At 37.9% G+C, this 16,193-nt stretch overlaps 1 protein-coding gene across 1 annotated transcript; it reads right to left on the bottom strand.

The window, feature by feature from the left end:
* Positions 1-2,240: 2,240 nt before the first annotated feature.
* On the bottom strand, positions 2,241-16,186 carry CENPL (centromere protein L). Its single transcript, XM_081025363.1, has 7 exons — positions 16,070-16,186; positions 15,662-15,753; positions 14,559-15,051; positions 12,832-13,008; positions 10,788-11,039; positions 7,210-7,749; positions 2,241-5,068 (listed from the first exon to the last, which is right to left on the bottom strand). The coding sequence occupies exons 4-7, from the start codon at positions 13,003-13,005 to the stop codon at positions 4,997-4,999; spliced, it is 1,038 nt and encodes a 345-aa protein (XP_080881489.1). The 5' UTR covers positions 13,006-13,008; positions 14,559-15,051; positions 15,662-15,753; positions 16,070-16,186; the 3' UTR covers positions 2,241-4,996.
* Positions 16,187-16,193: the final 7 nt, after the last annotated feature.

Genomic DNA, 16,193 nt, shown 5'->3' with positions numbered 1-16,193 from the left:
TATTTTCTGGTATAAGACTTAGACTCATAAGAGGACACCTAACAAACCCATTTATTTCTTTGCTGTAAGGCTGAAAACCAAGGAAGTCCTTCCTTAGAGTAATTAGTCAGTGATGGAACCAACATTAGAAATCAGTTCCCCAGACTCCCACTCCATTTCTCTTTCTGGGCCACACTGCTAGTGCAGGCCTACCTGAAACATGGCCTGGAACTAAATACACTAACAGACTTGAAGTAGTCTGATAAGCAACACTGAGAAGGCATAAAAATTGTGATGAGATCCTTACAATACTGCATCATTAACAGCCCGTCCTCCAGGCAAAACCACGCATTTCTCAAGACTCTACTATTACCTATACTGGAAGAAAAGGAGAGGAATGATAACAGGAACTAAATTCTAGGGATTAGACTCTCCCTTAAATTGGAAATTCCCCAATGGAAGTGATACATATGGCAGTGAGTCAAGAGGAGAAACCCAGGAACTACAGCTCTGGCCAAAGTGTTCACTGGAGATTGAAAGATATTTTTCTTCTCCACCAAAGGTGCTCCAGTTTATTATTGAGTGCAATGTACCTATTCCAATAAAGACATTGCTGTCCAATAGAGTATTTTGTTAACTTACTTGCACAGTGATTTCCACAACTCTAACTGGAGTTTTAAACTCAGATTTGTCTACAGTTAGCTTCTATCACTTATCAATTACAGTTCTGGTTTTCTTACCCTGGCACTGGTTCCCACAGGGTTTGTTTCTGCTCCTGAGTCACTGCTCAGGTACTGCGTGACACCCTGTATTCGCCTGTCTCTCCAATCTGTTTGCCCTCTGTCTTCTCCTCTCTTGTGGATCCAAGAAGAGTTGTTGATTTTTCCATCTGTTCAGCTTTTTACTTGTTGCTAGGACAGAGTAGTAACTTCCAACCCCCTTACACACGAAACTGGGAGAAGTGAAGTGTGTAGTTTCAAGTAAAAGAAAAATCATGAATCAATACATGCAGAAAAATAATTTGATAAAATCCAACTTCCATTCATAATAAAAAACCCTCAACAAGTTAGGAATAGAACTTCTTTAACCGGACAAAGGGCATCTCTGAAACACCTATAGCTAGCATCCTATTTAATGGTGAAATATGCTTTCCCATTGAGATCAGGAACAAGGTAAGACATACATTGTCACCACTTCTATCTGCCATTGTACTGAAGATTCTAGCCAAGGCAATTTGGCATGAGAAAATAAAAACACAGATTGAAATTAAAAAGTAAAACTCTTTATTCACAAATGACACCAATCTTGTACATAAAAAATCCTAAGGAATTCACCAAAAATACTACAGCGAACAAATCCAGCGAGGTGACAAGATACAAGAGCCATATCAATTGTATTTCTTCTGTGCACTAGCGACAAACAGTCCTTTTTTTAAAAAAAAAAAAAAACGAAATTCAGAAAACAATTCTATTCTCAATAGCATAAAAAAGAATAAAATACATAGGAATAAATTTAACCAAAAAAAGTGCAACGTTTGTATGCTGAAAACTATAAAATTTTTACGGAAATTTTGAAAAGAGTTAAATAAATGGCAAGATATCCTATCCCACGTTCATAGATTGGAAGACTTATAACTACGATGGCAATACTCCCCAATTGATCTACAAATTCAACACCATCAGGACCAAAATCCCAGCTAAACTTTTTTACAGAAATCAACCAACCGATCCTACAATTCTTAAGGAAATGCAAAAGACCCAGAATAGCCAAAACGATCTTGAAAAAAGGACAAAGCTGGAAGATTCATACTTCCTGATTTCAGAACACACTACAAATCCACAGTAATCAGACAGTATGGTACTGGCATAGGGCTGACATGTTATAGATCACTGAAATAGAATTGAGAGTCCAAAAATAAACTCAAACATCTGTGGCCAACTGATTAATGGGAAAGTAATACTCTTCCAATACATGGTGCTGAAACATGAATATCTACATGCAAAATGGTGAATTTGGATGCTTACCCACACCATACATAAAAAATAACTTAAAATGGATTACAGACCTAAATTTAAGAGCTAAAATTATAAAATCCTTAGATGAAAACAGGAGTAAATCTTTAGGACTTCTGGTCAAGCAATGATTTCTTAGATATATTAAAAACACCAAAAGCACAGGAAATAAAAGAAAAAAATTGATAAATTGGCCTTATCAAAATTGAAAACTTTTGCATTTCAAAAATAAACGAATTCATTCTGATAATTTCAATTCAAATTTAATATTACAGTTTTTACTTAAGCTTACCTGATTTTATAATCATCTATCTTTTATACTGAAAATCTTGGTTCCTAAGATTGTTATAATTACATATTTCATCTTATTATAAATAGTGGTAAAATAGCAACAGCAACATTATTAATAAATGCAATTTAAGATTCCTTTGCTGTTCTTCTTTTGCTAGGATATATAGCCCACTGACCATGAGCAGTCAAAATAAGAGTACTTAAAGATACTAAAAATAGTTTGTGTGATTATAGCATGGACTTACTATATTTAGGTTCATTTGTTTTCAGTTTTTAGGAGTGCTTTGGTTTTTCCTTTTTGATCCAATTTTGTTCCATGATTATATAAAACATATTGTTCCAAACTAAAAACAAGTAACATACAGGTAAGTCATAACATTCATTCCTGTCCCCTCTACAGAGTTTCTTCCTCCTATTAGGAACCACTGTTATTAGTTTTTGGGTTATCCTTCCACTGTTTTTTTAAAACATAAGGAAACATACACACATATTCATATTCTGTTCCTTCCATAAAACACAGCATATTAAATACTCTGCCCACATTTTGCTCTTCCACATAACATCTCCAAGAGATCAACTCTTAGCAGTATTCGACATCTTCCTCAAACCTTTTTATAGCTGCATAGTAGTTCATTGGGCAGCTAAACCATAATTTATTCAGTCTGCCTCTGGCAGGCATTGGATTGTTTTTAGTCTTACGATTACAAATACTGTTGTAATAAATAGCCTTCCTTTTGTATTTTTGCCAGTGATTTTGGGGACAGAATCCTAGAAGCGGGATTGGTGGTCCAAGGGGTACATCACACAATTTTGATAGACAGCTAACTTCTCCACAGAGGTAGTACCGTTTCTAACAACCTTTTAACTGTTTTCCTCTTCCACTCTTGTCCACCTACAACTCATTCTCCCTCATAACGTGTAAAATACAAATTGGGTCATATTCTTCTCCTGCTTCTCCACTTCGGTGGCTTCCCATTGCATTCAGAGTAAAAGCCAATCTCTTCACAGTACCTATAAAAACAAGCTCCTGCCTCTGTGTCAGGTAGGCTCAGGTCTGGCTATGAGCAAGAGACCCAAAAGACAGTAGCTTAAACAAGACTGCACCTACCTAAGAGAAAGGCTGGAAAAACGTCCTCTTTATTCTGGTCAGCCACACGCCCAGACAAAAGTTGGGAGACAGCACCTGGAAGAAGTGTCTGTGGCAGTGTCCTGTTTCATCTCATACCACTCCACTCCTCATCACTGCTCCCTCCACACAGATTCCCTTCCTTCCTCAGACAAGCCACGCTCTCCCTGGCTCAAGGCCTTTGCTCTGCAGTGATACCCGCCTAGCACAGCTTCCATGACCATCATGTGGCTGGTTTCTTCTCATCATTCAGGACCCAGCTCAAACGCCACTTCCTCAGAGACCTTCTTTGACAACTGTATGTAAAGCAGGCCCTGTCCCAGCCACCTCTTTCATATCCCACTGCCTTATTTTCTTTATAGCATTTATCTCCGTATGAAATTATTTATCTTTTGTCTTCCTCTACTAGAATATAATTTCCATAGGCCAAGGATCTTTTTTATCTTCCCTATTACCCAATACAATTCTAAGGAGATTAGTATTACTTGAATGAACAAATGTCTGACTCCAAAGCCCATGCTTTTTCTACTACCTCTGTTGTTCCTAGTATATGTGAAATAATACCACACTCCGGAAGTTAACCTTTGTTTTTTAGAATGACAACCTATTAGAATTACTTTCCTCCAAACAAGATTTTTAAAAACATTGTTTCTAAATTAAAACAAAACCTTTCTATGCTCAGTAAAAAGAAGAGATTTAGATACAATCTCTTAGGTAACTCTCCTAAATTGCTGCATCTCAGTTTTCATCTATAAAATGGAAGAATTGATTAAAATTCATTTAATCTACAGGTATGTACCAAGCACTGTGCTAAAGCAAAATTAGGGACATGAACGTTAAACAAGAAAATCTCTGCCCTCAAAAGAGGCTCACAGGTGCCTTTCAACTCTACAATTTGTATGATTCTAATTGCTGGTAACCTTCGTGCTAGAGAAAAGGCCCATGACTTCCCATTCCTGAGACATTAAAGATCTGTCACCAAGATACTGATAAACACACTGTTTCATTTTCAAAGTGAATATTTAATTCAACATTGCAATAAGAATTGAATATTAAAAACAGGAGCATATTAGTGGCTAAAAAAAATCTAAACTAATCTTTCGTTTCCTTTGAGAGCGTTTTTCAATTGCTGGTTCTCCACAGCAAAATGGTGCTAGGAAAATGTCTTTACAAGACAGAAATTCTCTCTGAATGCAAGTCTAAAATGCTTAAAAGAGATTAAAGGTTTTAAAGACCCAAATCTGAAATACTCAATATTACAGATAACTCATTTGAATCCTAAAAGTTTGACATACTAAACGTCACATTTTTTAGAAATATGGTCAATAAACAAGTCGGCATTTCCCAGATACTGGCACCCCAGATTATCATGACTATTCTATGAGCACCTGGCTGTGGTTCATCCACTACCCCCTTTTCTTCTTCTAGATCCTTCTTGGCTTCCATCGGGGCAGCTCCAAAGGCACTGTAGGGAACAGATGTGGAGATGGATGCCCGTTTCTCTTGCAGTTCCTCTCGGCTTAACGATTAGGCAAATAATAAATGAGAAAAAGGTATATAATCCATAATTTATTGTCCCCACAAGTCCTCACTCAATTTGAAAAATTGCCAGTTCTGTCAAATATGCCAACACTCCAATAAGGTATTTATGACACAGAATCTGAAAGAAAAAAAAAGACATTTAAAATTAAAATAGAATTAATTATGATAGCAAAGCAGTTTAATATTTGATGAATATTCCAGGCTCATGTTAAATTCCATATTTGCAAGCTAAGATGTGAATATGAACCCAAACCATTTCTGCTTTAGTCAAATAAAATTTTATTTAATGAAGACTACTAACTTTAATAAATGTACAACTATAGTCAATGGTGCTTAGAAGTAATTAGAATGGGGTTCTTATTTATTCTTGCTTCCACGCTTGGGCTGACTAAGGAATGAGGGGAGGAAAGGGTATCTATGAACCTCCTTGGACTTATATGCAAATTGAGTGTCTACATTTTCCAGAAAGAAGTTCCATAACTTTCTTCTTCTCAAAGGTATATACAATTCCAAAAGTATCTTGTAGAAACTATGCAGATGGCAGAAACCTGGTTAATACATTAATTTCTAACCTTGGAGAAGCAGAGTACAGTGTAGCAGTTACAATAATTGTATAAGCTTTTGAGGCAAATGACTGAATTCAAATTGCAACTCCACTTACCAGCTGTGATCTCTGCGCTATAGTTTTCTCTTTACAAACTATATAAATTTACAAACTGTACATAGGTTGTTGTGAAAACTAAATGAGACAATATGTGTAAAATGCTTAATAATGCCTGGCACAATTTAGTGCTTAATAAATGTTAGCTATCATTATGGCATTATTTGAGCCCAGGAGCCATAATTACTGTCATACATTACTAAGAGAGGCTCTTAGATTCAGAATAGATAAAATAAATGTGTTTAAGGACCACCGTCATATACATCGATGGATAAGAACACATTATATAAAAGTTTTTAAATGTAGTTTACTAACAATGTGGGCATATGGAAACAAAATTTAAAAATATATAAGGACTTCATGAACATTGAATTCTGAGGTGCTAAAATGTAAATTTTTTCCTTTATAGTGTCAAAATAACATAATAGAGTATAATCTTGCAAATTTTTTACTGTAAACCATAGTAAAAAGTAAATTTAACATCATCACCCAGTACAAACAAATGTATACCCTTACCACATGTGCTACACTCTTGTTTTTATATTTTCTATTCTATTTCTTTTTTTGTCTATTTTTTTAAAGGTGGTCTCCTCCCATCAAAATTATTTCCCAACCTACTGTTGCATTGTGACCTCCAGTTTGAAAAGCACTATTATAGTGTTTATAGGCAGAGTACGAACTTCTTGGAACCTGAGAGAAACATTCAGATCTTGACAGCTCCTCTTACTAAGCTATCTTGCATGTGTCACTTAAACCTATCTCAGTTTCCTTGTTTTAAAAATAAAATGTGGGGGTGGCTGGTTAGCTCAGTTGGCTGGAGTGTGGGCTCTTAACAACAAGGTTGCCAGTTCGATCCCCACAAGGGCCACTGTGAGCTGCACCCTCCACAACTAGACTGAAACAACTACTTGACTTGGAGCTGATGGGTCCTGGAAAGACACACTTAAAATAAAAAAAAATAAAATAAAATAAAATAATAAAAAAAAATGGATAAAAACACCTAAAGATATGTTAAACTCCTAGCACAGTGACAAAACCAATATTCACTGAGTGTTTATGTGGTTATATTTTAATACATGTTAAATATAGTAACATAATATATTTTAATATATTTAAGTGCCTACTCTCACTTTATTTCTGATACTTTCTCCAATAAGGACTTCATAAACAGTAAAACAATGTCCTTATTATCTCTTTCCTAGTAGGGATAGAAAAGCCTAAAATGCAAAGATGATATCTTAGTTCTGTTTCTGGCTACAATTTTCTTATCTAATACACACAATCCTCTGCTAGCTGATCATTATTTCAAAGTTTAACAAGAAACAATTTTGCAAGTTTCAAGGTTACTACAGAATAATTCATATTGTTACCAAAATCCGTAGCACACAGCATATCGTATCCTTCCATTTTAAAGCTACATCTGGAAGGCTGAAGACTTTTGAGTAAATTATTTATGAAGCAAAAAATAAAACCTCTCTACTCTCTTGAATTGGCAGATATTCAAATGTATTTCTTCAATGTGAAAAATGCAATTACTAGACATTCTAAAAACTATGCAATAAGGAAAAAATTACTTAACTAGATTTGTTCAAACTGACCTTTATTTTTCCATCAGTATGTGCTGAAGCTACAGATGTTGAAACACGAACCAATCTTGTGGCTGATAAATGAATTTTGAAATGCCTATAGAAATGGGAATAAAGGCAGTCCATGAATAAGTCAACTTCCTCCTGTGTAACTTCTCCAGGTGTTTTGTGGACACTGTCCCACAAAGCTTTTGCATCCTCTGGATGTATGGCATAAGAAATGTCCAGACTTTGAGGGCTACAGGGCACAGACCACAGAAATTCAGTAGCCATATAATGGTCCATTTTGCATGCAGTCCACATAGCAGCCATCCAGGAAAGATTAAATGCACTGATTGCTAAGGGACTGAAATAACAGTCAAAAGTTTTCTGAAACCAGGTTCCGATTATGGCTGTATTAGTCTCTGCTCCATTTGCAAGGAATAAGGGTAGACAGGTGAAATCTTCTGAAACAGTCTCCAGAAGACTGTCTCCAAATATACAGCAGAACCAACCAGTCCACAAGACTTTACCTTCCCCATTCTCAGATGGCAATTGAGATTTTGACAGAATCTACAAAAAAGGAAAAGGAAACACGTTCATTAACTTCAAAAGTACACTTACTCTTGAATTACGTCTTTTCAAAATTAATTAGCACATTAGTACAAAATAAAAAGATAAGTTCTACTAGTTGCCAAAAAACACAAGAGGGAATAGTGTCCCTAGTCATTATTAGGGTTTATCAAGTTAATTTATGGTTTTTTCTAATATTCTTATGCACTAGAGACATGGTGAGTGGCAAGATCTTCATACAACCAAAACAAAATGAGGAATGTCAATATGGTATAACCAAGTACAGTATCCTGAAAAACAATCTCAGCTTTAGAAGGGACTGTAAAGGTCCCCAAACAAACGTGCTTGAACTCTCGTATGGAGGAAGACTAGTTCCTAAGGCCGTTCTATCAACTGGAGATGTTCTTTCATAGGTAGGGCCCTGCGGTTTCTACACACTGGCCCTGCATTCTTCCTTACGTGCATGGAGAACAAATCAAACCGAATCTCTTCTATAGGAAAAAGCCTTCAAATATTTGATGATCCCCCTCACACGTAGGCCAAGTTCAGCCTCTCCAGTTTCTTTGACCATTCATTCAATGACATACAGACAAGTTCTTACACTATCCTCATCACTCTTCTCTGAAATGCTTCTGTATGGGAGAACATAAGTGAACATAATTTCTTCCAAAAGGTCTGATTACAGGACTGCCACCATCTTTAACCTAGATTACACTCCTACCAATATAATCTTAGATTGTAGTAGTTTTCTGGTTTTCAGTTGACAGCTTTACATAAATTATCCCTACATATTCATTTTTGCTGTGAACAGGTAAATCTCCCCCCTCCCCTCCAACCTATACTGAGACAGTAAACTTATCCCTACTGAAATTTTAATCTCTTTCAATTTGGCCCATTGTGCCAATCCACCGAGATCTTTTAGAATCTTAATTATATTTTCCAGCAGATTGACTAACCCTTCAAACTTTGTATTTGCAAATTACACAATATACCTTCCAGATATTAAAAGATTTTGTTAAGTTTTAATTAAAGTTGACCAGGATGGTCCAGTATCATATCCCTTTAAAGATGATCAGCTACTTTACCGTAGTTACTTTTACCATAGTTCTTGTTCAAGAGATGATAAGAGATCTCAAATACCTTAAAGCCCGTATATATTATGCTGTCATACTTTTAAACCTTAAGAGTCTTATAACCCTGTCAAGGACACAACAATTTGAAAACTATTAGGACATTATGTTAAAAATTTAGGAGGTCATTTCTACTCCTCACAAGAACATTTGCTTGCCTGATGACATGCCAACCAAACCCTTAACTTCTCTAGGCATCACCTGCTTGCTTCACCTGGCAGAGACTACTAACTGTCTACCCAGTATCTATTTTTCCTTCCAGAGAAAACTGTGCTTTTACTTGGGGTGGCAAAGTACCGACTAACAAAGAAAATTTTTCTAGTCTCCCTTCCAACTGGGATGTAAAGAGAAGTTGCTGGGTCTCAGTAAGTCTCCTTAAAGATTACTCAGTGGCAGGCATTCTGTTTGCCCTTCCCATCCTCTTCCTGCTTCCTGCCGGGAACTTGCATGCAATATTTAGAGCTCCAGAGGCCATCTTAGACTATAATGTGACCTTAAGGATGGAAGCCATGCACCAAGGATGAAAGAGAGAAGGCGCCTAGATTATTAACAAAATCATAAAGCATACACCAGCCTTGAACAGCTTACCTACAGAGACCTCTTTTATAAGACAAATAAACCTCTCTCTCATTTCATTCACTACTGTTTAGGCTTTCTGCTACATGCAGCTGAATCTAATCCTAGGAATCTTGAGATCCGTGCCAATATCACGATCAAGGACCAGACAGCAAATATTTAAGGCTTTGCGGGCCATATGGCCTCTAGCAAATACTCAACTCTGCTGTTGTAGCACAAAAGCAGCCTGAGATAATTCACAAACAAACGAAAGGGGGTCTGGTCCAATAGAACCTCCTGTACAAAAACAGCAGCAGGTTCAACTTGGCCCTAGGGGCTGTAGTTTGCTGACCCTTGATCTATATAAATAAACAAATAAATTTAGTCTGTTCAACTGTATCAGAATTTATCAATAACTAAGATGAGTTAAAAGAAACAGAAGTAGCAGGCATGAATAAAATAAATCTGGCTTCTTAATGAATCAAAAGTTAGTCATACTTGTATTACTTTTATATACTCATATAGTAAGGAATGTAAACATTTCTGAGAGTAACTTGGCATGATATCATGATATGTAATGATGTTACATATTTTTTGTTAAAGTTCTTCTGGGAATTTAATCCTAGTAAAAACCACAGAACTGTAGAATTCCTAATGACATGAGTAATTATCTCCAACATTGAGTATTAGTAAAAATGCCATCATGCAAAATTATGGGCAACATGATCCCCAATAGATACAGATAGCCAAATAGATGTATTATGTTCATGAGAGATATTGCTCTGTAGTTTTCTCACAATGTCTTGGTCTGGTTTTGGTTTTAGGGTAATGCTGCCTCACAGAAAGAGTTAGGAAGTATTTCCTCTGCTTGTAACCTCTGAAAGAGAATATAGAGAACTGGTGTAATTTCTTTCCTAAATGTTTGGTAGAACTCACCAGTGAACCTAGCTGCACCTGGTGCTTTCTGTTTTGGAAGGTTATTAAGTATTGACTCAATTTCTTTAATAGATAGAGGTCTATTCAGATTGTCTATTATAAAATAGCTATATACCAACACGTTAAACTGTGGTTTTTACTTTCTTTGTACTTTTATGTATTTTCTAAGTTTGTAAAATAAACATGATTAAATTGTAACAGGAAAAAAACTTTTTTAATATAGGCCATATCTAATTACTATAATTTGGTTAAATAAGACATAAAAGAGGTTACAAATCACAGGCTTAAGAATTTTAAAAACAGTAAAAACAAAAAAACAAAACAAAAAACAAACCGCCACCACAATTTCCAAGACAATGCAACCAAGACAATGCAGATTCTTCCCCACAGGAAGCAAGGGTTGCTTACATACTATACCTGGACAAGAAAGGCTTCAGGGTCCCTTTGTGTTCCTTTCATTCCCAGCAGAGCAGAGAAAATCACTTTGATATTGAAGTCTTCTCCCACTTCCACAGCAAGGCCTTTTTGCTTTTCAGCAGCAATAAATGCACTCAGAAGTTTAGAATACTCTTTGAGATTAGTATAGGAGAATTTATATAGGGGAGTTAAACTGTATAAAGACCATTGCTTATGCAGAAGGAACGCCACCTTTTGAAGTTCAGCATCTTCCTAACCAAAAAAAAAAAATCAGGACAAAAAAAGTTGAAGAATTAGGAAACTTTAGTAAATAAGGATTGAATCATAACATTTTAAGTATTTAATACAAAACTATGACTGGAGACCTCAGCTTTGCACTCCAGCCAAACTCGAGTTTGTAGGATTCTTTGAAGACCCTCGAAAAGGCCTTTGCTTTTGCTATACCTTCCGTTTGGAATGTTCTTCCCATGGGTGCTCACACAGCATGTCCCTTTCCTTCAATCAGGTCTCTGCCCAAATGTCACTCAAGAGGCTACTCTCTCTAAAGTAGCACTTGCACCCACTCCAACTTTGTCACTCTGTATCTCCTTAACAATGCTTTATTTTTTCACAGCACTTATCACGATCTCATACTATATATTCCTCTGATTTTTACTGTTTGTTTTCCTTACTAGAGTATGAGTTTGATGAAAATAGGGATTTTGCCTATTCCATTCACTACTACATCTCTACTACAACTCCTAAAACGAGGCCATCTAGAACAGGTATTCAATAAATACTTATTGAATGAACAATGATGTTTCACTTCTAGAAACTTCAAATTACAGATTTTGAAAATACTAATTATTCCTAGCACAACTAATTTGATTGATTTTCATTAAGTAATTTTTAAAACTGTTTGGCAGTAAATCCACTCTGACACAATGCCTTAATTCAGTGGATTAAATAAAAACATACCTGGGAGTATCTCTGCTATGCTCTATTAGAACCACATACCATCAAAACCAAAAACATTTCATCTGTATTAGCCCTATGGCATTATGGAGGGTCTTCACAAACACCCTATATGCTCCTAGTTTTATCCTTAACTGAATTTTTCTATAGAATCCATATTTCTTGACAGTCTCACAACTCCAACTATTTCGTGGAACTTTCACTGCAATTGTCTACTTGACAAAAATATTTGCTCTGACTAGAGTATTCATGGAAACAGTTATAAACTTTTTTCTTATTACTATCAAAACGTATGGCAAAATTATTTGTCTCACAGCTATGTGATGGACATTCTAATCTTTAATTTATATACAATTTCTATTTTTTAGTTAGGAACCATCACTTTTATTACCAGCACTAGTCATTTTTGTTTAAGACAGTTTTCACAAAGAAACAAAAATGTTTTCATATCCCAAAAGATACTATGCATACAACATTGACAAGAAAAATCATTATTTTGCAACATCATGATAAAGATGGGATCAGGCAAAAATTATCAAAGGATGCTAAATATATGGGGAAATTTTGACGAGAAACAGAATATCTGCATTATTTTAGTGTCTCCCCACAGACTGCTTATCAGCTGCAGAGGGGGAATAAATTCATTATTGGGTAACACCCTGACAGAATGATCAAAACTAACGTCACCTATCGTGGTACCAGACGTCATTCCCCAAGGACACAATAGCACCTATACAGTACTCCAGCCAAGAATATGTAACTCCAATCTAATCGTGAGGACACATCAGACAAACACAAAATGAGGAATAGTCTATTTAAAAAGGGGAGAGAAGGAAACTATACTCTTCACATGTCATAAAAAACAAAGAAATATTGTGGGAATGTTCCAGACTAAAGGAGTTTAAAAGACATAATAGAGGTGGTATTGAAAGTGTGAACAACTGTTTCTTTCAGCTGTTTCTCATTTATTTTGTTACCTGTGGGATTAAGAAAATACTAAAAATACTAGAAAAGTAACAAAAATCGAAATGTTTTGCTCGCATATATTCTCAATTACTGAGTATCAGGAAGAAACAGAAAAAAAACATACCTGCAACTGTGAACATTGGGGGATTTTCCTTCGAGCTGGAGTGGGGACAAATGAAGTCAGCTTCCTGGCTGATTCTAATCGCTTCTGCAGAGGGGTGGCACCTATAAAGTAATCTTTAAGCCTTGACGATGTACTTTGTCTAGGAGTTGATTCTGTTCCAGTATAAGAATCCATGATCTTCATGAAAAGAAATAAAACCAGAATTCTAAACACTAAAAAGTTAATTCACACTCGCAGTTTCAATGATTCCTCTCTTCACTATAAAGGAATTCTTTCTCTCCCTCCCCCCCTCTGCCCCCCGTTTTGACTTTTCAACCAAGTCCAGCATTTCTCATTGGTTACAGGCTATTTTTGTTAATATCTTACAGATAACTCAAACACAGTCTGTTCAAATCTAAATTTAACTCTTCCTCTTTCCAAAAGCTAGCTCGTCCATTTTCAAATTCCTGTCAATTTTCTAAGTTAATTTAAATTCATTTAAATAGTGTCCCGCTTTCACTCTTTAACACGTACTCCTGAAACACACTCTTGAGTTTTTCCTTCAACAGTCTGTCATCCATCCCCAAAGCTACTTCCTTAGCCAAGTTCTTATCACAGCAACTAAGCATTTTCCATACCTAATGGTCATCATTCTTCAGAAATGGCAATTTGTTATGAGACATCTGTGCAAAAACCTTTACAGTGATGAGATAAATCCTCTTCTGCTCTGTATTTAAGATCTTTCATAATTCAGCTTGCCCTGATCTTTCTACTTCTCCTAGACAAAAACATATTCTTGTCTTCATGTTTTTGCCTGTGAACTACAGAGGGTGCCAAAAAAAATGTATACACATTTTAAGGAAGGAAAAAAATGTATTAAAATTATAATAATATGTATCAATAACAAAAGATGAATACAAGTCATGTGTATACATTTTTTGGGCACCCCGGTATATTCCCAATCTGAGGTGTCCTTTTCCACTCTCTCTTTTAAGACCATGCTTGATCTAATCCAATTTCAAGTAGTAGAGTTTTGTTAATCTTTTTTCTCCCAAAATACCTATGTCTATTCTATCAGTGGCTCATTCCTTGGAGCAGTGTGTGTGTGTACACAATGAGATAACAGGGGTAAATATTTTTTAACAGCCCAAAAGCCCTCCAGCTGGGCCTAACAAAATCCCTCAAGCATGTTTTATAAAATCTTTGGAGACTAAGGATGTATTAGCCTACAGGGCTCTCCTAGGCCACCTAGTCTGTACCACTCATTTTGGCCCATATTCACATACTTTCTTGTTCACACTACGGCCTGGAGTGTAATACGAGGGACAGAAGCAGTTTCCTTCATGGAGAAAGCATCTCCCTTCTCACCAGGTAGAGACGCCTGGGAAACTGTAACCAACACAGCAGTGCCAGCCAACAACCGTTAACTGGAAACGGGGCTGAGACTGCGACCCGCCAAAGCCAAAAACACAGCAGAAAAGGGAGGTGGCCCTGGAACTCGAAAAACCAGTTCTCCACGACCAGCCACAATGCCCCACCACGTGGTGCCCCATAACGGAGGCCAGTCGGTCACAGGCGGGACACCCGCAACCTCAGCAACGTTTTTCGTAACCTATAAACGTCGCTGCGGCGCCGCAACCTCGGAGGCTCAAGCGCCGGTAAAACAAGAACTTGCCTAGAGCACCATCTACTGGAAAACAAAAGAAAAGTACCCTACCTATCGACCCGCCGCATTGAGAGCAATTCACCTGTCAGATGGCTGTTCCCGTCAGGTTGGCTATCCTCAAAAAGACACGTAACAAGTGTGGGTGCGGACGTGGGGGGAAAGGGAACCTTCCTGCACCGCTGGTGGGAATGCAAATTGGTGCAGCCATTATGGGAAACACTATGGAGGTTCTTCCAAAAACTAAAGCGAGAACTACCATATGGCCCAGCCATTCCACTTCTGGGTAGTTACCCAAAGAGAACAAAACACTAATTTGAAAAGGCATCTGCACCCCTATGTTTATTGCAGCATTGTTTACAACAGTCAAGATATGGCAGCAACCTAAGTGCCCACCGAGAGAGGAATGGATCGAGAAGAGGCGGTACATTTAGACAGTGGAATATTACTCCACCATGAAAAAAAAAAGGATGAAATCTTGCCCTTTGTGACAACATGGATGGACCTAGAGAGTATTGCGCTAAGTGAAAGAAGTCAGACAAAGACAAGTCCTGGATGATTTCACTTACACGCGGAACCTAAAAAAAAAAAAAAAAAAAATTGAACAAACAAAACAAAAACAGACTCATAGAAAGAGATCAGACCGACAGTTGCCAGGGGGAGGGCGTTCCGGGAGGGGTGAAAAAGACGACGGGGACTACAGCCAATAATACTGTGGTAAGCCGGCACAGTGACAGGAGATTACCAGAATTAGGGGGCTGATCACGTTGTACGGCATGTAAATGTCAGATCACCACACTGCACCCCTGAAACGAACGTAATATCACGTTGGATACCAACCAGACTGAAATAAAATTGAAAAGCCCAGGTAATGTGCACTTAGGCAATATTTTTCTACAATTTTGACATTAGCTCGCTCTCCCGCCAGCGCTGCACTTGTACGTCACCACACAAGGACAACCTCGTGGCTTTTCTTGGGCTAAGTCTGTGAAGGAACGGAACCTGAGTTCACTTTTCCGCAAGGCGACCAAACCCTGAACCCGCCTGCCCCGACCCGGGGCTTAGCCCGGCGCTGAGGGCCTCGTGTGCGACACACCGCCACGCGCAAGGAGTGTAAGAATAAGGACCACACGACAGCGCGACATCACAAGTTCGCTGCCAGGCCTGGATCAACACAAAGCATCTTACCAACGAAATGCTGTGATGACGTTGTCACCCAAGACGGCTTCACGAATCATTCTTCAAGCCCGGATCCGAAACCACGTACAGACTGAAATCCCCTGAAGTAAAAAAAAAAAAAGCCGCCCAAACGGCGGCTAAGGGAGAGAGCGGAGGAACACTGGCCCTTCCAAATTCCTGCCCGCTGCACCAGCGGGTTCACCAGGAACACAAACGACCTCCGCTCCCTCAGACGCCAGCTGAGCCCCGAGACTTCACCCGGAGGGGGATTTCCGCGACCCTCGCTCCTGAGGAGGCGACCCCCGACAGCAGAGGGGAAGGGCAAGCGACAGTGTGTCCCAACTCTCCTTCTCCACCTGAGCCCTTCAGGGGCCAAGGCTAGCCACGCAATCCCGCCCTTCAAATCCCGCAATTTACCCCTCAGCCGCCGCCTCAGTTTAAATTCGCTTCCCGACTCGCTCTGCGGCCCGACGCAGGAAGTCTACTGAGCGCTGGTTGCCAGTCAATGAAGCAACTAAGGTCGCCATCTTAACTGAGGGCA

Source organism: Rhinolophus hipposideros (genome assembly GCF_964194185.1).
Source record: "Rhinolophus hipposideros genome assembly, chromosome: 19".
Classification (NCBI taxonomy): domain Eukaryota; kingdom Metazoa; phylum Chordata; class Mammalia; order Chiroptera; family Rhinolophidae; genus Rhinolophus; species Rhinolophus hipposideros.
This window is presented reverse-complemented; position numbering and strand designations above follow the sequence as displayed.

Bases quoted from the DNA above. Each gene is read 5' to 3' on its own strand.
- CENPL (XM_081025363.1), bottom strand. From the start codon at position 13,005: ATGGATTCTTATACTGGAACAGAATCAACTCCTAGACAAAGTACATCG. The intron at 11,040-12,831 runs GTATGTTTTTTT...TTTTTTGGTTAG, and splicing joins CCCAATGTTCACAGTTGCAG to GAAGATGCTGAACTTCAAAA. The intron at 5,069-7,209 runs GTCAGTTTGAAC...TTTTTCTTTCAG, and splicing joins ATACTGATGGAAAAATAAAG to ATTCTGTGTCATAAATACCT.